Source organism: Bombina bombina, chromosome 3 (genome assembly GCF_027579735.1).
Source record: "Bombina bombina isolate aBomBom1 chromosome 3, aBomBom1.pri, whole genome shotgun sequence".
Classification (NCBI taxonomy): Eukaryota; Metazoa; Chordata; class Amphibia; order Anura; family Bombinatoridae; genus Bombina; species Bombina bombina.
The window spans coordinates 1,196,356,440-1,196,381,813 of NC_069501.1; the positions used below are offsets into that span (position 1 = coordinate 1,196,356,440).

The window sequence follows — 25,374 nt, forward strand, 5'->3', positions numbered from 1 at the left end:
TGTAGACTTCAGGCATAACACTGCGTGCTGTAGAGATTGTCATTGGTTGCACACTCTAGTGCCCCTTTTTTTAATTGGCCACATCAGAGACGGAAACCTAGATTACAAAATGGCAGCACCCTTTGCTTTATGAACACTAAGGGACCGATTCATCAAGAGCCGAATGGCTCCTGATGTCCCTGTTTCCGCACGAGCCTTTAGCTCCTTAACTGGTTCGCTGCCTCTGAGGTTGTGGACATCAATTCTCCCGATCCTATACGATCGGGTCGATTGACACCACCCTGGCCGCGAATCTGCAGGGGGCAGCATTGCACAAGCAGTTCACCAGCGTATGCTGTCGGCATTCAGCGATGTCTGGTGGACATGATACGCTACAGTGTATCATGTCCGCCAGTCATTGGTAAATCTGCTAAATTTTTACACTTCTAGTTTTCAAAATATGAACAACTAATATAATTAGAAAGAAACGTTAAGAAAAGTGCTTGGGGTTAAATACTATGGATCTAAGACAGAGTCAATCTCTTGCAATAAAATCAGTAAGCGTGAAATAAACTATTCAAAGTAAAATTAGCAATACAAAATAGTTAATAAAAAAAGACAATGTACGAATGTGATAATATTTTAACAACCATTCATCTCTGGTGTAATGTAGTAATAACAGTATCCCACATCTGCTGCATTCGATAATAAAAATACAAGTCTTGTAAGTCCATATCAGTTATGGGTGTAGAAAGTGCGCTTCCAGAAGTGAAATATAATTCAGACATAAATTGCAGTGCAAAGAAAAAGTGCCGAAGTAACCAATTCCTTGCAAGGGTTCCTACTTACACTCCTTACCCCCAATCGTTACTTCGGCACTTTTTCTTTGTACTGCCATTTATGTCTGAATTATATTTCACTTCTGGAAGCGCACGTTCTACACCCATAACTGATATCGACTTATAAGACTTGTATTTTTATTATCGAATGCAGCAGATGTGGGATACTGTTATTACTACATTATACAAGAGATGAATGGTTGTTAAAATATTATCACATTTGTACACTGTCTATTTTTCCTTAACTGTCTTAGATCCATATTTAGTATTTAACCCCAAGCGCCTTACTTAACCTTTTTTACTAAGTACTAGACCTTATTGTTTAGGGACACTAAGCAATTTACTATTGAGGTATTGGCTGCAGGTTGGTTTTTTACTGTCTGTATTATTTTTGAAGAGTGTATTTCTTGTTATCCATCGCTTTCTGCACCTCTCGCTGATTGAACTAATATAATTAGTATTATAATATCATACATCTGCTTATTTGTCTCAGGTTTATCTTTGATTTGAATACATTTTTCTATCTAGCACTTATATAGTATTTTCTTTTTAACATAAGGGATATTTAAGTGTAAACATAAACACAGTTTAGTGCATCTTACAAAATAGAGTTTAAATACATCTTTGGGAGTGCTGCCAATATGCAGCTGCCATGGCAGACACCCAAGGGGGTATTCTCCTCCACTAGTAGAATGATGTACAATATGGTCATCCTTTCCAGCACTTGAGACACTTTCTTTCATGGCCAGCGGATCCTTCAGGGGCACACACTGTAGGATGCACTGATTCATCAGGCACATATGATATGTGACTGGAAGCTTGCCAACAGTGTCAGTGCGGAACTGGACCTCATAATCCGTTATCTCAGGAGCTTGTGATTGTACAGGGCTGAGTCAGATGAGATTTAACTTCCTACTGTCTGGTAAACCTAACAGGCTTTTAACATGTCTACTATGTGGAATAGCAACTTGCCCCCTGAAAGAGTCAGTGTAGCAGCACCCAGAGTCTGAATTGTTTGACCGCCATAAGCTATCAGATTTACTTTATTTGACTGGTCTATTTGGGCATTGGGATCCAAGCACTGCTATGTGTATAAGGACATGATGTAACGTTTAAGCACCAGTGTCTATTTTTAGCTTGACCTGCTTGTTACAGGTTGTTGAAATGGGGGTGAATATTTATCCTCTATTTGCAATTAAGTCCACACTTTCACAATGGATATAATCTTGATTATCCTTGCTTTCCACTTAATTTATTCTGTGCTTGTATTGTCTTTTAGTTCCACTAGATAGCATTATCCACTTTGGATCTACAGCACTTTGTAAAATAATTCCACTTGTTGCAGAAGTTAAATAGTTTGTTTAAAGACAAGCATTTGTTGTGCTCCGTAGCGTGCTCACCATCAGAGTTGCTGCATCAACTTTTGATCTGCTGCGCCACAAACACTCCTACCTCTCTTTTGCGTTTCTTTGCGCTCCTTTCAGAACGCTCAAACAACATACATATTTTTATGTCAACTATGTTTTTCCTTAATAACTGAGCACAAACTGCCTCATTGTTGATGCCACAGACAATTCTGTCACGTATTAGTTCCTCTGTTAGCGCACCAAAATCACATTTTTTAGCCAGCAGTCTCAATGTGGCCACGTAGGATTGAATTCCTTCGTCAGGTTTTTGAACCATCATGTATGCATGTCTGTCCATTACCACGTTTCTTTCTGGTAAGCGTATTTCATCAAATTTCTTGCTTAACACATCAGGACCCTCTTTGTCCTTACTCACTTGAAAGTAAAAAGACTCATATTCATCTAGTGTATCTGAACCAGCCAAATTGAGAAAAGTGTAAGCGTGCACCTTTTTTGATTTGTCCGATAGTCCTGCTTTGCTGTACACTTCCCATTCCCTCTTGAATTTCAACCAGTTGTTAGCGATGTCCTCATAAAAAACAAGTGGTTCTATGTGCCGTAAATTATGAGTCATGTTTTGTCATTGCTCCCACTTTTTACACCATGTAGATGTTCAAAAGGAGTTAGGAGTCATTTGATGAACTGTTAATGAAATGATACATTGTGATACTTGCCATTAAACCTCTGACATTGCTCCTAGCATTTTCACTACTTCTCCAGTTTCTGTCTCCGCCCCCTTACTTCTTGTTTTCAAACACCCACCCCCACATATCTATCTACATGTGCAACACACACATATTCTACAAAAAAGAAATAGGTGCACAAAACAAGGGGTATCGGTGCACAGCTAATTGCAAATAAACACCACATTTTTAAATGCTGCAAAAAATTGCCTGCAAAAATCATCTATGCTTATATATTCAAACTGGGATCTTAGTCACACAACATTGCCATATTCTGCTTAGCTAGTCACCAACTTATAAGGTTGCCCAATGTTGACTGGTGCTATCTGTCACCTAGATTCCAAGTTTGTGCATTCGTCTTTTAATGCTGAAAATATGGTATTTTCAGCGTTAAAACAGCACCGCAGCCATTACAAGTCTTGTCGGTATAGGTGTACCGCAAGCGTTTTAGCCTGTAACGCAACGTCAGTCCTGCGCTCGTAAAAATTATGTTTTTTCATGGGATTCCCATCGCGCCGGTATTATGAGTTTTGCGGTGAGGCTAAAAAGCAAGAGTTACAGCCAAAAACCACATGTTCTGTAAGGCCATCTAAAGTCAGTAGTTATGAGTGTTACGCTACAAAGCTGTAACATAAAACTCATAACTAATGTGTTACAAAGTGCACTAAACACCCATAAACTACCTATTAACCCCTAAACCGAGGACCTCCCGCATAGCAAATACTATAATAAATTTATTAAGCCCTAATCTGTCGCTCCAGATATCGCTGCCATTAATAAAATTTATTAACTCCTATTCCGCCACTCCCCAACACCATCACCACTATACTAAAGTTATTAACCCCTAAACCGCCGCCCTCCAGCATCGCAAACACTATTTAAATATTATTAACCCCTAAACTGCCGTCCGACCACATTGCCCCCACTATACTAAAGTTATTAAGCCCTACACCACCACCACTATAATAAACCTGTTAACCCCTAAACCGAAAGCCCCCCCACAACAAAATATAATTAATTAAACTAGTAACCCCTAAACCTAACCCTAACGTAACCCTAACTTTAACATAATTAAAATAGAGCTAAATTAGACCAAGAGAAGCCTTCTATACACCAATATCAGAAAACTTAAAGCTAACGTGGTCTTTCTGCAGGAGACTCACTGGATCAGTTCCCCAGGTATCCCATTCTCCTTCAAAAATTTCTCAAATAAATTAGAGGCTTCCTATGTCACCAAGTCTAGAGGAGTTGCCATCCTTTTCAAAGACACTCTTCAAGTGGAAAATATACATGTTGAGATAGACCCAGAGGCTAGGTTTATTATTTCTATCTGTAAAATTAATGAACAAAAATATACCTTGGTAAACCTCTATGCCCTGAACTCTAGACAAATACCTTTTCTAAAGAGCGTTTTTAAGCTAGTTGCCACGCTCAGATAGGGCACTTTAATAATAGGTGGAGATTTTAACCTGGTATTAGACCCCCTAAAAGACAGAAAAGGGACTGTCAGACTGACTCCAGATAGAGCAACCAATTCACTATCAAACGCATTTAGGAATCTGGTGGCACAATACAGCTTATATGATGTTTGGAGAGCTAAGCATCCTTCGGACAATGATTTTACTTTTTATTCTAGTGCCCATAAGATGTTCTCTAGATTAGACTATATATTGGTCGAGGCGCACACTCTTAATGAAATACAATCTTCCAAAAAAGAAGTAATCGCCTGGTCTGATCATGACCCCGTGATTGTTTCCTTCTCTTCCGCCCATACTTCTCCACCTAAAAAATGGAGATATGAAGCGTGGTTGGTATCAAACCCCCAAACGCTTCAGGAAACTAAAAATTGTTTGCAAGAATTTATACAGAATAACGATGAAAAACAAACTGACATTCAATATGTATGGGCCTCTCTTAAAGCTTATCTAAGAGGGATTCTAATTAATAAAGCTACTATATCCAGGAAAAATCAAGGTAGATCGCTCGCGGAGCTCACGTGTGAGTTTAGGCGTCAAACTTCCTTCCTAAAGTTAAACCCTCAGTACAAGGCGCAAAACAGCTCAAACTCCTGAAAGAGGAACTCAATGGGCTGGAACTCATTAAGGTACAAAAAACCCTATTTAGGCTTAAGCAAACGTATTATTATCTTAGCAACAAAGCCAACACTATGTTGGCATCTAAGCTCAGATTGAGGCAAGTGCAACGTGCTATATCCTCAATCTCACTGGAGGGCAAAATTGCAACATCTCCGGGAGATATCGGAGAATTGTTTCGAACCTTTTACACCAAACTATATAGCTTAACAAATGAGACCTCAATTGAGGTCTTTTCCTCTGAAGAAATAAGTGCTCTCTTAGATACATTACAACTCCCTAAAATTAATGAAGAGGTAAAGGTTATGCTACGCTCTCCAATCTCCTTGGAAGAGTTGAAAACTGCTATAGCTCAGCTTAAAAGAAACAAAGCCCCGGGCCCCGATGAGTATACGGGTCATTTTTACAAAACTTTTAGTGAAACCTTAGAACCAGTATTACTCAGAACCTTTAACTCTTTTATGGACACCGGGTTGTGTCTAGGTGAATTTTTAGAAGCAGATATCATCACCATTTTAAAACCGAGTAAAGACCCTACTTCATGCCAGAATTATAGACCGATATCTCTGATTAACTCAGATATAAAACTATATTCTAAAATTCTCGCCAATAGATTAGCTAAGGTCATATGTACCTTGGTCCACCCAGACCAAGTGGGATTTATCCCAAACAGAGAGGGCCCTGATAACACCCAAAGGATATTCAGCATATTGTATGAGGCTAAGAATAGGAAGGTTCCCCTCCTGGCCCTGTCCTTAGACGCTGAGAAGGCGTTCGACAGGGTCAGGTGGGACTACCTCTGGTGCACTTTAGAAGCTTTTCATATACCCCCTCAGTTTATCAGGGTGATAAAGGTATTATACTCAGCCCCTACAGCAAAAACTAGTGGAGTTGGTTTTCAGTCTATCCCATTTAACATCTTGAATGGAACCAGACAGGGATGCCCCCTGTCTCAGATGCTATTCGCATTGGCTATAGAGCCTTTGGCTCAGCTCATCAGAAAAGACTCTGATATAACGGGCATCAATTTTGGGGGGTCAACCCACAAGATTGTGCTATTCGCAGACAATGTTACTTTACTACTCACGTCACCATCCACATCTCTGCCAGAAGTCTTCAAGTGTTTAGATGTTTTTTTCTAAATGTAGCTTCTATAAGCTGAATTATACAAAGACTGAAGTGCTACATATTAATATCCCAAACACAGAGCTGAAACTTCTACAAAGAAAATATGACTTCCAATGGTCTGCTGTTTCTATCAAACACTTGGGCATTCACCTAAGTCCAGACCCTGATGTTATAATTCAGAAAAACTTCTCTGACCGTGTACCGGAATTTAAGAAGCTTCTTGAAAGCTGGGAATTCAGAGAATTCTCGTGGACAGGGCGAATTGCTGCGGTCAAAATGTCACTTCTCCCTAAAATCACATATCTTTTTAGGTGCATAACCCTTATGGTTCCGAGACCGATTCTAAATAAATTACAGAGTCTAATCTCGAGATACGTTTGGAAGGGAGGGAGACCCAGAATCGCTACTACGACCATTCAACAACCTATTGATAGAGGGGGTTTGGCCTATCCGAGTGTTTTGATCTATCATGATGCTGCACGTCTGGCCCATCTTATGAGTTGGAGCCTGAGGGCTGACCAGCCCAGGTCGCATGAGGTAGAGCAGTCCCTTGATGAGGACCGGCTCCGATGACGTCCCTTAAAGGAACCGTCATTCGTCGGGAAGTCGTCGGAAGAAGAAGATGGGTCCGCGATGGAGGTCTTCAAGATGGAGCCGGTCCTCATCGGATGAAGATAGAAGATGCCGCTTGGATCAAGATGGTTGCCGGTCCGGATCGCCTCTTCTTCCCGGATAGGATGAAGACTTTGGAGCCTCTTCTGGACCTCTTCAGCCGCCGGATGATGGATGTCTAGCCCCCGCTTGGGCTTGGATGAAGATTTTGGAGCCAGGACGGATCGGTGTGATACCCGGCGAGGTGAAGACAAGGTAGGAAAATCTTCAGGGGCTTAGTGTTAGGTTTATTTAAGGGGGGTTTGGGTTAGATAAGGGGTATGTGGGTGGTGGGTTGTAATGTTGGGGGGGGTATTGTATGTTTTTTTTTACAGGCAAAAGAGCTGAATTCTTTGGGGCATGCCCCGCAAAGGGCCCTGTTCAGGGCTGGTAAGGTAAAAGAGCTTTGAACTTTTGTAATTTAGAATAGGGTAGGGCATTTTTTTATTTTGGGGGGCTTTGTTATTTTATTAGGGGGCTTAGAGTAGGTGTAATTAGTTTAAAAAAGTTGTAATTTTTTTCTAATGTTTGTAAATATTTTTTTATTTTTGTAACTTAGTTATTTTTTATTTTTTGTACTTTAGTTAGTTTATTTAATTGTATTTATTTGTAGGAATTGTATTTAATTAATTTATTGCTAGTGTAGTGTTAGGTTTAATTGCAGATAATTGTAGGTAGTTTATTTAATTAATTTATTGATAGTGTAGTGTTAGGTTTAATTGTAACTTAGGTTAGGATTTATTTTACAGGTAATTTTGTAATTATTTTAACTATTTTAGCTATTAAATAGTTCTTAACTATTTAATAGCTATTGAACCTGGTTAAAATAAATACAAAGTTACCTGTAAAATAAATATAAATCCTAAAATAGCTATAATATAATTATAATTTATGTTGTAGCTATATTAGGGTTTATTTTACAGGTAAGTATTTAGATTTAAATAGGAATAATTTATTTAATAAGAGTTAATTTATTTCGTTAGAATAAAATTATATTTAACTTAGGGGGGTGTTAGGGTTAGGGTTAAAATTAGCTTTAGGGGTTAAAAAATTTATTAGAGTAGCAGTGAGCTCCGATCGGCAGATTAGGGGTTAATACTTGAAGTTAGGTGTCGGCGATGTTAGGGAGGGCAGATTAGGGGTTAATAATATTTATTATAGGGTTATTGAGGCGGGAGTGAGGCGGATTAGGGGTTAATAACTTTATTATAGTAGCGGTGCGGTCCGCTCGGCAGATTAGGGGTTAATAAGTGTAGGCAGGTGGAGGCGACGTTGAGGGGGGCAGATTAGGGGCTAATAAATATAATATAGGGGTCGGCGGTGTTAGGGGCAGCAGATTAGGGGTACATAGCTATAATGTAGCTGGCGGCGGCGTGCGGACGGCAGATTAGGGGTTAATAAGTGTAGGTAGCTGGCGGGGACGTTGTGGGGGGCAGATTAGGGGTTAATAAATATAACATAGGGGTCGGCGTTGTTAGGGGCAGCAGATTAGGGGTACATAGGGATAACGTAGGTGGCGGCAGTGTACGGAGCGGAAGATTAGGGGTTAAAATTTTTTTATAGAGTGGCGGCGATGTGGGGGGGGCCTCGGTTTAGGGGTACATAGGTAGTTTATGGGTGTTAGTGTACTTTAGAGCACAGTAGTTAAGAGCTTTATAAACCGGCGTTAGCCCAGAAAGCTCTTAACTACTGACTTTTTTCTGCGGCTGGAGTTTTGTCGTTAGAATTCTAATGCTCACTTCAGATACGACTCTAAATACCGGAGTTAGAAAGATCGCATTGAAAAGATAGGAAACGCAATTGACGTAAGGGGATCTGCGGTATGAAAAAGTCGCGGCTGGAAAGTGAGCGTTAGACCCTTTCCTGACTGATTCAGAATACCGGCGGTAGCCTAAAACCAGCGTTAGGAGCCTCTAACGCTGGTTTTGACGGCTACCGCCAAATTCTAAATCTAGGCCTATGTATTTGATGTCTTGAAGTAGTTTGACTGTAAAGATTATGTAATATTTGTCCTTATGTTTTGGCTATATTTGTTAAACTTATATTGTACCTCAATAAAAAAACTATTTAAAAAAAAAACAATAGAGCTGAATTAAACTTGCAATTATTAACTAAATAAACCTATTATCCCCTAAACTGCCAGCCCCCCACATCTCAACAACCTAAATTAAACTATTAACCCCTAACCCTAACGTAACCCTAACCCTAACGTAAGCCTAACACTAACACCCCCTAACTTTAACATAATTAAAATATAGCTAAATTAAATTTACAATTATAAAACCTATTTAAAACTAAATACATACTTACCTGTAAAATAAAACCAAAGCTAGCTACTATATAACTAATAGTTATATTGTATCTAGCTTAGGTTTTTTTTTTATTTCACAGGTAAGTTTGTATTTATTTTAGCTAGGTAGACTAGTTAGTAAATAGTTATTAAAAAAAAAAAAACTACCATTACAAAAAAAAATTATCGAAAAAAATAAAAATGTAAACAGCTCTTTTGCTAAAAAAAGACAAACAAATACAAATATACATTACACAAAATAACAAACAAATGATCAAAAATAAAAAAATATTCCTATTCTAATACCCATAAAAAATAAAAAAAAATAAAAACCTAATCTAGAATAAACTAGCAATGGCCCTTAAAAGGGCCTTTTGTAGGGCATTGCCCTAAAGAAATCAGCTATGTTTATGAATTTTTTTTTTACAAACACCCACTAACATTACAAACCCCCACCCCCCCAAACCCACAAAATAAAAAAAAACTATCAAAAAAACCTAAGCTACCCATTGCCCTGAAAAGGGCATTTGTATGGGCATTGCCCTTAAAAGGGCATTTAGCTCTTTTACTGCCCAGACACAAAACTAAAAAAAAAACCACCCAAAAAACCCTTAAAAAAGGCTAACACTAACCCCCTGACGATCCACTTACAGTTTTTGAAGTCCCGCTTGAATGATCTTCATCCCAGAGTTGAAGTCCTGATACAGGCGAAGAGAAGTCTTCATCCAGACGGCCTCTTCAATCTTCCTCCCGGCTACAAAGTCCTGATCCAAGCGGCGAGAAATCTTCATCCAGGCAGCATCTTCTATCTTGATCCCGGAGGCGTGGAGCGGGTCCACCCTGAAGACATCCAGCACGGAGCATCCTCTTCATACGGTCGCTGCCGTACACTGAATCTTCAATGCAAGGGACGCGATTCAAGATGGCGTCCCTTGCATTCCTATTGGCTGAAAAATTTGAATCAGCCAATAGGAATTAGGCTGCTAAAATCATATTGGCTATTCAAATCAGCCAATAGGATTTAAGCAGCTCTCATTCTATTGGCTAATTTGAATCTTACAGCCAATAGGAATGCAAGGGACGCCATTTTGAATTGCGTACCTTGCATTGAAGATTCAGTATACGGCGGCGACCGTATGATGAGGATGCTCCGTGTCGGATGTCTTCAGGATGGACCCGCTCCGCGCCTCCGGGATCAAGATAGAAGATTCCACCTGGATGAAGATTGAAGAGGCCTCCTGGATGAAGACTTCTGGAGTCTTGGATTAGGACTTTGCCTCCGGGATGAAGATTGAAGAGGCCATCTGGATGAAGACTTCTCGCAGCCTGGATCAGGACTTCAACTCCGGGAAGAAGATTGTTCAAGCGGGACTTCAAAAACTGTAAGTGGATCGTCGGGGTTAGTGTTAGGCTTTTTTAAGGGTTTTTTTTTAGTTTAGTGTCTGGCAGTAAAAGAGCTAAATGCCCTTTTAAGGGCAATGCCCATACAAATGCCCTTTTCAGGGCAATGGGTAGCTTAGTTTTTTTTAGATAGTTTTTTTATATTGTGGGTTTGGGGGGGGGGGTTGTAATGTTAGTAGGTATTTGTAAAAACATTTTATAAACAGAGCTGATTTCTTTAGGGCAATGTCCTACAAAAGGCCCTTTTGGTAGTTTATTCTAGATTAGGTTTTTTAATTTGTTTAGAATAGGAATATTTTTTTATTTTTGATCATGTGTTTGTTATTTTGTGCAATGTGTTTTTTTTTGTAGCAAAATAGCTGTTTAACTTAGGGCAATGCCCTACAAAAGGCCCTTTTAAGGGCCTCCCAAAATGGCCCTTTTAAGGGCCCTTGGTAGTTTGGGGGTGGGGGTTTGTTTAGTGTTAGAGGGTGTTTTGTATTTTTTTTTGAGCAAAAGAACTGTTTAACTCAGGGCAATGCCCTACAAAAGGCCCTTTTAAGGGCCCCCCAAAAGACCCCTTTAATGGGCCCTTGGTAATTTATTCTAGATTAGGTTTTTTTATTTTGGGGTGTGTTTTTTTTTTTTAAAGGGTATTAGAATAGGAATAATCTTTATTTTTTTGGATATTTTTTTTGTTGTAATGTTTTTTTTATTTTTTGTAAAGTTAGGTTTTAGTTTAAGGCAGGTTAGGTTTTATTTCACAGGTAAGTTTGTATTTATTTTAGCTAGGTAGTTAGTAAATAGTTAATAACTTTTTACTAAATAGTCTACCTAGTTAAAATAAAAATAAAACCTAAGCTAGCTACAATATCTATTAGTTATGTTGTAGCTACCTTAGGTTTTATTTCACAGGTAAGTATTTAGTTTTAAATATGAATTATTTAGTTAATAATTGTAAATTTAATTTAGATCTAATTTCATTATGTTAAAGTTAGGGGGTGTTAGGAATGTTATTTACAGTTTTCGAATGTCACTTTTGAATTCGAATGTTTATAATTATATTGAATGTCCACATTCGAAATTTCGAATTTAACATTCTATTTAACAAATACTATTCAGAAGTTTAATAGTTCATGTGGTAGGGAGGGAATCTAGTAAATTGATACATAATAGATACAAATATATCATTTCGAATGTTTCCATATAGAATATTGCATAATTCGAATATTACATTTAAAGAAAGCATTAGAAATACTATTACAAACATATAAATTTGAATTTTTCGAATTCGAATATAAATTCGAATTTTTCGAATTCGAATATTGCATAATTCGAATATTACATTTAAAGAAAAAGCATTAGAAATACTATTACAATCTAAATTAGAATTTTTCGAATTTGAATACACGTATTGCATAATTCGAATATTACATTTAAAGAAAAAGCATTAGAAATACTATTACAGTCTAAATTAGAATTTTTCGAATTCGAATATTGCATAATTAGAATATTACATTTAAAGAAAAAGCATTAGAAATACTATTACAATCTAAATTCAAATTTTTCGAATTCGAATACACGTATTGCATAATTCGAATATTACATTTAAAGAAAAAGCAATAGAAATACTATTACAATCTAAATTCGAATTTTTCGAATTCGAATATTGCATAATTCGAATATTGCATTTAAAGAAAAAGCATTAGAAATACTATTACAATCTAAATTCAAATTTTTCGAAAAGAATATTTTCGAATGTAATCGTAAAATTCGAAATCGAACATTCAAAAATCAAATGTTAGAATGTTATGTAAACATTCAAAATTCGATTCGAACGAACGTGTTAAAATTCGTTCCGTTTTTCGAATGTTGCGAAACATTCGCCCATCCCTAGTGTTAGGGTTATTTTTATGGTTAGGGTTACGTTAGGGTTAGGTTTAGGGGTTAATTTAGTTTAATTTAGGTTGTTGCGATGTGGGGGGCTAGCGGTTTAGGGGTTAATAGGTTTATTTAATGGTAGTGATGTGGGAGGCCAGAGGTTTAGGGGTTAATAACTTTATTTAGTTGTGGTGATGTTGGGAGCAGCGGAATAGGGGTTAATAACTTTAATATAGTTGCAGCGATGTTGGGGTGCGGCGGAATAGGGGTTAATGACTTTAGTATAGTGGAGGCGATATTGGGAGCGTCAGATTAGGGGGTTAATAATTTTATTTAAGTGGTGGCGATATCGGGAGCGGCAGATTAGGGGTTAATAACTGTAGGCAGGCATCGGTGATGTCAGGGGGAGCAGATTAAGGGTGTTTAGACTCAGGGTTTATGTTAGAGTGTTAGGTTTAAACTGTATTTTCTTTTTCCCCATAGACATCAATGGGGCTGCGTTACGTAGCTTTTGTTTCTGCGATCGCAGGTGTTAGACTTTTTTTTTGCCGGCTCTCCCCATTCATGTCTATGGGGAAAGCGTGCACGAGCACATCAAAATACGGCTTGTTTTTGGTGCAGTATGGAGCTCAAAATCTCCATATCGCCCGCGCAAACCAGGTTTTTTAAAACTTGTAATGGCAGCGCTATAGGGGGTTAAATAACACAACTTTTGTTGTGTTCTTTACTTTCCCTATAGCGCTCAAAACTTTTAATCTAGGTGTGTGTTAGTGACTAATGAAATTTTTATAAAAAAGAAAATATTCTGGGGGGCGGAGCCTAGCAGCCCAGGTTAATGGCCGCACACTGAGACAGCTTTGCAGACCGGAGAATTGCCGAGAAATAATATGATCTCCTACTAGCTACTGTTCACTAGGGAGTGGAGGGGGAAGTTACACAAATTAGGTTGGCAACATGAGAGGGCTCCGTGATCCCTATAATTGAAGCTAATTCAACAAATTGAGTAGTGTCACAAAAGTACGCCATCACTGATGCGCACCAAAGAAGGGGGCCCTTAACTCCACATCTACTGAACATCAAAGAGCCAGAGATGCATTAACAAGAGCGGAACAAATCACAACCCGGGTGACAGCCAGAGGGACTTTAGCTGACATCAAAGGGCACAAGCATGTCCTGCACTGAGAGACTCAGACTTGCGCTGCCTGCATGGGAGCCGTGCCTTGCATATAATAGGCTCTGGTAACGCAGAATCTTATAAGGGTGCACCTTACAATGGCCAGAGGATCTAGTTGGCAGCATGCAGAGTATGAGGTGACAGAACAGTGCTCAGCAAATATCCCGGGAGGGTAAGATAATGCACGTTACTGTAAATTTGTATTGGGCCTTCTTAAATTCGCCACGTGGGACACAGCTAAGTGCATAATTGAACTTTAGAAAGGCCGCAGCAATAACGTTCTAACTGTTACACACTCCTTTAAGCCTAGGGCACTGACTAAATCGCACTAACCCGTTACACACATGGGACTTAGTTCTCAATCCCTAATACTAACACAAACTGGAGTGGACATAGGATCACTGTTTACTTATAACAAGAAGCACTATCTGGGGTGCTACACATACGGGCATGCCCTGCAAACGTGCTCCCAGAACAGATAAACAGGCTCCTTCATTACTTATGAGTCAATATTTGATACCACAAACACCCTCTGCAGATCAGCCAGCTGATCAGGCTATACACTCATCAGAGCCCATTAATAAAAATATGCAGCAAGAATCGGAACAAGCAGGAGCATCACTTATCACTAGGGAAGATTTGAAACTACTTTCTTCTAAAGAAGATATTAAAGAAGTCTTGTCTGAGGTGAGGGGTCTCTTCAGAGAACTTAAAAAGGATATTACTCAGCTGAATACTAGAGTAGACACTGTAGAACAGACACACACCACTATACAATCAGAGGTGAAAAGCAACTCCCAGAATATATCACAACAAAATGACGCCATCAATTTCCTATTAGATAAGATTGAAGATCTTGATAATCTCAATAGAAGGAATAACCTACGTATTAGGGGCATCCCTGAATCTGCAGCCCCTGTTGCATTAATTGGCTATCTGCAAGATCTATTTAGAGTCATCAAGGGCACCCCCACATCCCCAGATGTCCCAATAGAAAGGGCCCACAGATCTCTGCATCCTAAACCCACAGCAAAAGCTCCCCCTAGGGATGTGATAATTTGTTTCCTCAGCTATGTGGACAAGGAAGGAATCTCCAGATGTGCCAGAACTAAGACTCTTACTCACGCCAGGATAACACTCCAGATCTTCTCAGACCTCTCACCCGCAACCTTGCAAAAACAAAGGGAACTCAGGCATATTACAGAAGCTCTCAGAAGCCGTAAAATAACATACCGCTGGGGATTCCCTCTAAGCATAATTGCAACTCACAATGGGCAAACAGCTGTATACAGATTGGAACAAGACCTCCCAAGTTTTTTCAAAACGTTGGGCATCACACAGAACATAACACCTGAACCTGATCTACAACCCCCGGACCCGTATGCCTTTAGACAACACCCAGCATCATCCTTTGACCCTCAACTCAGAAAGTGATAGATCCACCGATGCAGGCACTGGCTCAAAGAGCTGGTCAGAGGACATACAAAGTCAAGAGATGACCGAAAGAAAATGATGTAAGGAAGGGCATCAGGCCCTCATCTATTGCTGCCATCAATTGAATAAAAAAAAAACCTAGCCTAAACTAAACTGCCAATAGCCCTTAAAAGAAAGAAATCAGCTCTTTTACCTGTAAAAAAACAAACAAACAAACAACCTCCCAACAGTAAAACCCACCACCCACACAACCAAACCCCCCCAAATAAAATTCTAACTAAAAAAACCTAAGCTCCCTATTGCCCTGAAAAGGGCATTTGGATGGGCATTGCCCTCTAAAAGGGTATTTAGCTCTGTTTCCGCCCAAACCCTAAGCTAAAAATAAAACCCACCCAATAAACCCTTAAAAAAACCTAACACTAACCCCCGAAGATCCACTTACAGTTTTTGAAGACCCGACATCCATCCTCAACGAAGCAGCAGAAGTCCTTAACAAAGCCGTGAGAAGTCTTCATCCAAGCGGTAAGAAGTGGTCCTCCAGATGGGCAGAAGTCTTCATCCAGACGGCATCTTCTATTTTCATCCATCCGGCGCGGAGCAGCTCCAATCTCCAAGACATCTGACGCGGAGCATCCTCTTCTTTCCACAGCTCTTCTCGAATGAAGGTTCCTTCAGGTGACGTCATCAAAGATGGCGTCCATTGAATTCCGATTGGCTGATAGAATTTTATCAGCCAATCGGAATTAAAGGTGAAAAAATCCTATTGGCTGATGCAATCAGCCAATAGGATTGAGCTTGCATTCTATTGGCTGTTCCAATCAGCCAATGCAAGCTCGATTCTATTGGCTGATTGGATCGGAATTCAAGGGTGGCCATCTTGGATGACGTCACTTAAAGGAACCTTCATTCGAGAAGAGCCGTGGAAAGAAGAGGATGCTCTGCGCCGGATGTCTTGAAGATGGAGCCGCGATGGAATCTTGAAGATGGAGCTCTCCCGACTTCGTTGAGGACTTCTGCCGCTTTGTTGAGGATGGATGTCGGGTCTTCAAAAACTGTAAGTGGATCTTTGGTGGTAAGTGTTAGGTTTTTTTAAGGGTTTATTGGGTGGGTTTTATTTTTAGCTTAGGGTTTGGTCGGAAAAAGAGCTAAATGCCCTTTTAAGGTCAATGCCCATCCAAATGCCCTTTTCAGGGCAATGGGGAGCTTAGTTTTTTTTAGTTAGGATTTTATTTGGGGGGTTTGGTTGTGTGGGTGGTGGGTTTTACTGTTGGGGGGTTGTTTGTATGTTTTTTTACAGGTAAAGGAGCTGATTTCAATGCAATGCCCCGCAAAAGGCCCTTTTAAGGGCTATTGGCAGTTTAGTTTAGGCTAGGGTTTTTTTTTTATTTTGGGGGGGCTTTTTTATTTTGATAGGGCTATTAGATGTGTAATTAGTTAAAATATTTGATAATTTCTTTTTTTGTGTGTAATTTAGTGTTTTGTTTTTTTTGTAATTTAGTTAATTGTATTTAATAAATGTAATTTATTTAATTGTAGTGTAAGGTTAGGTTTAAGTTTAACTCAGGTTAAGTTTTATTTTACAGGTAAATTTGTATTTATCTTAACTAGATAACTAGTAAATAGTTAATAACTATTTACTACCTATTCTACCTAGTTAAAATAAATACAAACTTAGCTGTGAAATAAAAATAAAACCTAAGATAGATACAATGTAACTAGTTATATTGTAGCTAGCTTAGAGTTTATTTTACAGGTAAGTATTTAGCTTTAAATAGGAATTATTTAGTTATTAATAGTATGTTTTATTTAGATTTATTTTAATTACATTAAAGTTAGGGTTAGATTTAGGGTTAGGTTTAGGGGTTAATATTAGTATAGTGGCAGTGATTTTGGGGGCAGCAGATTAGGGGTTAATAACAGTAATGTAGGTTGTGGTGATGTTAGGAACCTCAGATTAGGGGTTAATAATATTTAACTAGTGTTTGCGATGTCGGAGTATGGCGGTTTAAGGGTTAATATGTTTATTATAGTGGCGACGATGTCTGGAGCGGCAGATTAAGGGTTAATAATTTTATTATTTGCGATGCGGGAGGGCCTCGGTTTAGGGGTTAATAGGTAGTTTATGGGTGTTAGTGTACTTTTTAGCACTTAAGTTATGAGTTTTATGTTATGGCTTTGTAACATAAAAGCCATAACTACTGACTTTCAGTTTATGGTACGGATCTTGACAGTATAGGGTGAACCGCTCACTTTTTGGCCTCCCAGGCAAACTCGTAATACCGGCGCAAAGGAAGTCGCATTGAAAAAGGACTTTTGGAAAGCTGCGGTAGTTACGTTGCATTACGGCCAAAAATGTGTGCAGTGCAGCTAAACCTGCAAAAGAGCCTTAACACTGCTTTTTCACTCATACCGCAAAACTCGTAATCTAGCCAATAGTTATCATTTCTGTATTTTCTTGGTTACTGCCTATAAATTTGTTGTGATATTCCAGTTGTACCATTTTGAATCTAATTGATATACACTGTCTTCTAATTATCTTTTTACATCATGCTCTAAATATTTCAAATGATAGCAGTTTTAAATTCATTGAATGTAAATTTCCTCTCGTTATCTCGTCAACAGCCAATTATTGAACCATTGGTTTTAGTTGATTTGTTTTTGTCTTGTATTATTTTAGCTTAGTTTTAATAAGTGTTGCAACCATAATTAAAAAAATGACAGCCGTGCTTATTAGCAAAAATGAATGTATAACTAGCATCATTTATAACTGAGAAGCTAATGCTGATAAAACCATTATTACATTAAGCACTTTTACATTATATTATTGCATTATGTACTCTCTGTTGTTTTCAAAAAGCAAATTAAAATAAATACCAATAAAGGGACATGGTACTCAAAAAGAATAATCTGTTTAATCTAAAAGCGAATGTTTAAAATGTGTATTATGGATGTTCCTGGGCTGAATAAAGCAACCTTTTCCTTGAGGGTTAACTCCTTGGTGCAGGTCTACCTGTATGAATGTCTATTTTAATGTGACTGTATTTATTTATTACCATGAATTAGTCTGAATGTGAAACCCAGCTCTACAGAATATGCTTGTGCTTTAGAATTAAGTGATGATAATAATTATAATAACCTAAGCTGCCATACAATGTTTATGCACGGGTGGTCTGATTTAATTGGAATACCAGCCATTAGTGGTAGGTCGGTTATCAGCATATCAGCATAGTTGAATAGACTAGTCCAGATGCCAAATGTGATTAAAATTCCTTGCTGGTGAGTAACATTTTAACATTTCTGGACCAAGTGACTTTTTTCTTTTGACCACAAATAGTGATCAACAGCTTAATATTCCTGTCTATGATAAAAATGCCTCCATTTTGCAGTAGATATTTTATATGTTTATTATTAATAGCCAAAAATAACATAACATGGATGCAACATCTCATTGTACGTCACGCAGGACTCTTATATAAGTACGTAGTTACAGTATCAAAAAAGAGCAAATAAGCAACTGAAATAAAATGTTAACATACACTTTATAACATTAAGTATTGTCATATTCTATCTTCCTCTATCCAATAATTTGTATATATATGAAAAAAAGAAAGGTTTGGCTATGTATGTATATATATATATATATATATTTCTCCTTAACCTATTATTAAAAATACAAAGATACCAACCAAGGAAAAACATGGGAAGAAAAAAAAAAAAAAAAAAGGGGGAAAACCCTGACATGGTCCACTGGTGTCTGGAGCCCATGCACCCCAGTGGAGCTAACTAATCCTAGCCTAATGGATTTCTCTATAATTCCTAATCCAGGTATGTGGGAAGATGTCTAACAAAACCAGTTCCGAAAAAATGATAGAAGAGACAAATGGAGATAAGATCTGCTTCTGTAAAGAGATTGGATATGACTTAATTATGGCAGCCCATTCAACCGAAAACTTTTTGATTCTTTTCTCAGACACCTGATATAAATGAAATGATTCATATACAATTTGAGCTTGGATTCCCTTCAAAATTTGTGCCAAGCTAGGTGGGCGTTTGGCGATCCAATTTTTAACTATATGATATCAGACTATCAATATAATAGTATTTACAATCCGTGTCTGAGGACTACCCTTAGGATTAGGTACTAATAATACTATGTCTTCCAGAGAGAAAGAGAAGGTCAGATTATGAACTCTGTTAAGCCAGAATTGAACTATCTGCCAAAGTTGTTTAATTTTGGGACAATACCAAAACATATGAGGCAGGTCCACTCTGAGATTAGAACAGCGCGGGCATACAGCCGGTTTAATTAGGTAAAATGTGGATAATTTAAGCAGAGATAAATAGAAATCATTAATTAATTTCATATGAGATTCCTTCCAACTAACAGAAATTGGATATTTAGCTAAAATGATAAAACTTTGTTTAATTTTATCTCCATCTATTGTAGGGATAATAGTTAGCCAAAAGTTACATAATTTGTCTAAGGCTGATATGCTTTGTTTAGAAAGCATGATGTCATATTGTAAAGAAATTGAGACATCACCTGATATAAATTTCTGAAAGCAAGTCTTGTCTTCGGACCACACGACATTAGTAGAGCGATACCATTTTTGTGAGCAAATATAATGTCGTATTTTGAAATATGCAAGACGGTTTAAATGAGGGAGAGAAAAATGTTGGGGAATAGTCTCCCACGTGAGTATCTGATTGTTGAATAACTTTAAGACCTCCATCCTGCCAGCCTTGAAATACCTTTTTTATTTCTAACCTAGGCTATGTTGCTAGGTTACCAGCAATACTTCCCTGGTGATGGTTAGCTTTCGTTCAACTTAGCTTTGAATACAATGAGGCAATATCTTAATGCCAGTGAACCCTTTGACAAAAAAGAAACAAGTAGATGACACACAAAGGAAAAAAAGGGACAAACTATGAAAAAAGGAAAGCACGAGTGACAGTTCAAGGAGAGCTGGATGATTAATAGCAAGGGGGAAAGGGGACAGTGGCTGGGTACAATAGCTCAAAACAGCCTATACTGTGTAGTGTATGCAAATCTTTTTTAAAAGAATGTTGCAAGCTTATAGTGATGGTAACAGTTATCTAATCACATGCCATATATGTAAATATGTAATCTTTGCCATTAAAAAGTGTATGTTTTTTCTTATATTAAAATATCTGTGAAAAGGGTTAAATCTGTGCCTATAGTAATGATTCTATTTCAGTGTTATGCCAGCCCACTGGGATGAACTTTTTTTGTGACAATTCCATTGAACATCCAATCAGTGTGTGTGTCATCTGACACTCTAGAAGTCCATCCCTTTGAAAGCCCTTAGGAAGCCTATGTAGAGAGTGGTAGGGACTGCTCTCTATGTTACAGCCCAGCCAAAAGAGGAAATTAAGGGGGGTGAAGGGACAGAAGATACCAAGTAGGATTATAAATCTTTTATTATAAAATATATAAACACTTTAAAAAGAACAAAATAATTATGTGATTTTTCTTGTACAATACATTTTTCATTGCAACATTCTCAAAGTCTGAAATTTACTATCACTTTACCGTTGCCTTTTTTAAAACTTAACATAAGTTTAATAGATACAAACTTATCGAGCAGGTTAGTCTTTGCATTTACTCACCTGGTGAGCAAGTGGATTTGTTTAGTAATTATATGCCCTGCACTTGAGTGACTCTAAAGTTAAGCGGCTGCTGCTTGCAAGTAATATTGACAATAGAGAGAGTAAGTACCCTGTGACTGCCTTTATCATGTATGGCAGCTGCTTCGCTCCTACTGACCACTCATTTGTTGCAACAATTAAAATCAGTTGTTTTAGCTGTACTATAAATGCTAAGAAACTCATTACAGAGAATTAAAAATGAATGGTCACATTAAGTTAACCCCTGCTGCAGTTTAACCATTACTAAAACTCATGCAATCCTTAGCTGTTATTTATCCAGTCGCTCCACTGCTGTTATCCCAAGCAACAAATAAGTCTAATCAACTTAATTACACTGTCCCAATTGCCTAAAGCAATAAACCCTAACCCTGACCTCCAGTCCCACTGCAATTAACCCTAACCATAACCTCCCACAAACAATCAAAACTGGGTTCCTATCCATCACAAAGGCACGTTATCTGACTCAACACACCCACACTGCTATCCTAACTAAAGCCTCCCTCAGTGTAAATACCCTAATGGTTTACCCAATCTCTCCACTTTTCTAACCCCAATCAGAAATACCTCTAATGGGTAAAATATTTTCCCATCTGTACTATCCTAACCACAATCCCCCTCAGTCATCTTAAACATATCCCCATCACAAAATGCTCCTTAATGGCAGACACATCTCCCTACATTGCTTCTATACATGCCATGAATCCCCCATATTAAATTCTCCAATAGCTTACACTTTCTTCAAGTCACGAATATCATAACTATCATTTACAAGAACTGCTGGTGCAATGTTAAATGCAGACAGCGTATGCTGTCAGCATTTATTGATGTGCAGCGGACATGATACGCTACATCGTATCATGTCCGCTCGCACTACAATAAATTGACCCCTTCGTGTTTACAAACGGAACCCAACCGTCCCCTTTTTTCTGACAGTGTACACTAATAAAATAAATACAGTTGTGGAAATTCGTTCCTGTTGTCCAATGAGCTATAGAACAGCTATATGATTTTTGCACAAACCTTATTTCAACATTTCCATATTTCCATATATGTTTAAGCATATTTTTAGTTAACGTTTTTCATAAACAATCACCAACATATTTCCTTGATTTATAGTATGCATGAATGATATAATTACAATGTACTATATAGCTTTTTAAATAAACTTTGTTGTAAACAAGATTTCCTTTAAATTACTTCTAAATGAATACAGAAATCTGCCGTTCATAAATAAGGGACATTTTCCCCTGAACTATCTACAAGGTATCAAAGACTGAAAATGAAAAGATAGGCAAGTAATTTGTTTTCTACTTACCTTTGTCCTCCAAAGATTCTTCATATCATGTTTAAAAAAAAAAAAGAGAATACATTTCACAGCTTCAGGATTCATTTACAGACCGTGACAAGTGTCTCGAATTGCTACTTAACCTTATCCAATTCTATATCCATCTAAAGCTACTACAACAAAAATTGAGCAGACTTTCTAAAATTGACTGAAGTATACACCTATTTGTGGAAATAGGGATCTTGCTTTCATTGATTCATGTTATTCTTAATATTTTTTTATTTTTTTTTATATGTTGAGCCCTCTTCTGACACTTGCTGTGTTTGTTCAGTTAGGATTGTGCATTAGCCGAGCATCAGCCTCAGTACTGAATCTCAACTGCAGTTTGGTTCTTTTGCCAATGTGCCGGACTCTGCTGGACCTTCTCTGTGGATCAAAAAAGGTAAAATTGGACTCTCCCCATGGGAGTAAGTATCCAGTTTGTGCAATCACTGTCAACTATTAAAGGGACACTAAACCTAAATTTTATCTTTCATGATTCAGATAGAGCATGCCATTTTATGCAGTTTTCTAATTTACTCCATTATCAATTTTTCTTCGTTCTCTTGCTATCTTTATTTAAAAAGCAGGAATTTAAAGTTCAAGAGCCGGCCCATCTTAGGTTCAGCACCCTGGATAGCGCTTGCTTATTGGTGGCTACATTTAGCCAACCAATAAGCAAGCATAACCCAGGTTGAGAACCAAAAATGGGCCGGCTCGTAAGCTTTACATTCCTGCTTTTTAAATAAAGATAGCAAGAGAATGAAGAAAATTTGATAATAGGAGTAAATTAGAAAGTTGCTTTAAAATTGCATGCTCTATCTGTATCATGAAAGAAAAAAATTGGTATTAGTGTCCCTTTAAGATCAGTGTTAGCACTTGATAATGAGTCAATTCAATTATAAACTTTATCGAAATATGAAAGTCTAAATTTAATTATTAATTTTGTTTTGTTTTCTTAAAGGTGGTTAACAGGAAAACAAGAAGACTCTTTGACAAAAACAAATCATTCCATGCTTTCTGCGGGATTGCAATTTGTGTTTTTTCAGGTAAGTTTTTTTTTTTGTAAATATAACTGAGCTTAAATAGAACCCTGAATGAACTTTAACTTAAAAAGACACATACATTAAACTTTCATGATTCAGATACAGCATACATTAACCCCTTAATGACCGAGGACGTGCAGGGTATGTCCTCAAAAAAAAGGCAGTTAACGCCTGAGGACGTACCCTGCACGTTCTCGGAGTGGAAAGCAGCTGGAAGCGATCCTGCTCACTTCCAGCTGCTTTACGGTTATTGCAGTGATGCCTCGATATGGAGGCATCCTGCAATAACCATGTATGGCCATCCGATGCAGAGAGAGCCACTCTGTGGCCCTCTCTGCACCGGACATCGATGGCCGGTATCGTTGGTTTGTGGTCGCCGACGTGGGAGGCGGGTGGCAGCCATCGATGGGCCCAGTGATCTGGAGGGGGGCGGGATCGTGGGCGGGGATGACCGGGGGCGCGCACGGACACGCGTGCATGCACGATAGGGAGGGGGATGGGATCGTGGGCGGGGATGACTGGGGTCGCGCACGGAAGGGGGCGGGCGCGTGCACGGGGAGGGAGCGTAGGATTGCACCATAGGATTTGGTAATCAGGGTTTATAAAATCTTTAAAAATACAAATAAAAAGCTAAATCAGGGGGTGTTGGGTTGGTATGTGGGAGGGAAGCTACACTACAGAAAAAAAACTGGGAAAAAATAAAAAAAAAACATTTTTTTCTGCAAACTGGGTACTGCCAGTACCCAAGATGGCCCCCAAAAAGGCAGAGGGGGACGGTTAGAGAGATGTTTGGGGGGGGGGGGGATCAGGGAGGTTGGGTGCTAAGGGGGATCCTACACAGCAGCATATGTAAATATGCTATACAATTTTTTTTAAAAAAAAACCCCCAAAGATTCCCTTTATTTTTGTACTGGCAGACTTTCTGCCAGTACTTAAGATGGCGGGGACAATTGTGGGGTTGGGGAGGGAAGGGAGCTGTTTGGGAGGGATCAGGGGGTGTGATGTGTCAGGTGAGAGGCTGATCTCTACACTAAAGCTAAAATTTACCCTGCAAGCTCCCTACAAGCTACCTAATTAACCCCTTCACTGCTAGACATAATACACGTGTGATGCGCAGCAGCATTTAGCGGCCTTCTAATTACCAAAAAGCAACGCCAAAGCCATATATGTCTGCTATTTCTGAACAAAGGGGATCCCAGAGAAGCATTTACAACCATTTGTGACATAATTTCACAAGCTGTTTGTAAATAATTTCAGTGAGAAACCTAAAGTTTGTGAAAAAAATTGTGAAAAAGTGAACGATTTTTTTTATTTGATTGCATTTGGCGGTGAAATGGTGGCATGAAATATACCAAAATGGGCCTAGATCAATACTTTGGGATGTCTACTACACTAAAGCTAAAATTAACCCTACAAACTCCCTACAAGCTCCCTAATTAATCCCTTCACTGCTGGGCATAATACACGTGTGTTGCGCAGCGGCATTTAGCGACCTTCTAATTACCAAACAGCAACGCCAAAGCCATATATATCTGCTATTTCTGAACAAAGGGGATCCCAGAGAAGCATTTACAACCATTTGTGTCATAATTGCACAAGCTGCTTGTAAATGATTTTAGTGAGAAACCTAAAATTGTGAAAAATTTAACGTTTTTTTTAATTTGATCGCATTTGGCGGTGAAATGGTGGCATGAAATATACCAAAATGGGCCTAGATCAATACTTTGGGTTGTCTACTACACTACACTAAAGCTAAAATAAACCCTAGAAGCTCCCTACATGCTCCCTAATTAACCCCTTCACTGCTGGGCATAATACACGTGTGGTGCGCAGTGGCATTTAGCGCCCTTCTAATTACCAAAAAGCAACAACAAAAGCCATACATGTCTGCTATTTCTGAACAAAGGGGATCCCAGAGAAGAATTTACAACCATTTATGCCATAATTGCACAAGTTGTTTGTAAATAATTTCAGTGAGAAACCTAAAGTTTGTGAAAACAATTGTGAAAAAGTGAACGATTTTTTTTATTTGATTGCATTTGGCGGTGAAATGGTGGCATGACATATACCAAAATGGGCCTAGATCAATACTTTGGGGTGTTTTCTAAAAAAAAATATATATACATGTCAAGGGATATTCAGGGATTCCTGAAAGATATCAGTGTTCCAATGTAACTAGCGCTAATTTTGAAAAAATGGGGTTTGGAAATAGCAAAGTGCTACTTGTACTTATTGCGCCTATAACTTGCAAAAAAAGCAAAGAACCTGTAAACATTGGGTATTTCTAAACTCAGGACAAAATTTAGAAACTATTTAGCATGGGTGTTTTTTGGTGGTTGTAGATGTGTAACAGATTTTGGGGGTCAAAGTTAGAAAAAGTGTGTTTTTTCAATTTT

General features: G+C 38.3%; 1 protein-coding gene across 2 annotated transcripts in view; it reads left to right on the plus strand.

Annotated features, from left to right (window-relative positions):
* Positions 1-25,374, plus strand: part of NOX4 (NADPH oxidase 4) — a 719,402-nt gene that overhangs the window by 17,756 nt on the left and 676,272 nt on the right. For both annotated transcript variants that reach the window (XM_053708631.1, XM_053708630.1), the window contains exons 3-4: positions 22,225-22,335; positions 22,897-22,981. In XM_053708631.1, coding sequence (XP_053564606.1) covers positions 22,225-22,335; positions 22,897-22,981 — 196 coding nt within the window. The remainder of the gene's footprint in view (positions 1-22,224; positions 22,336-22,896; positions 22,982-25,374) is intronic.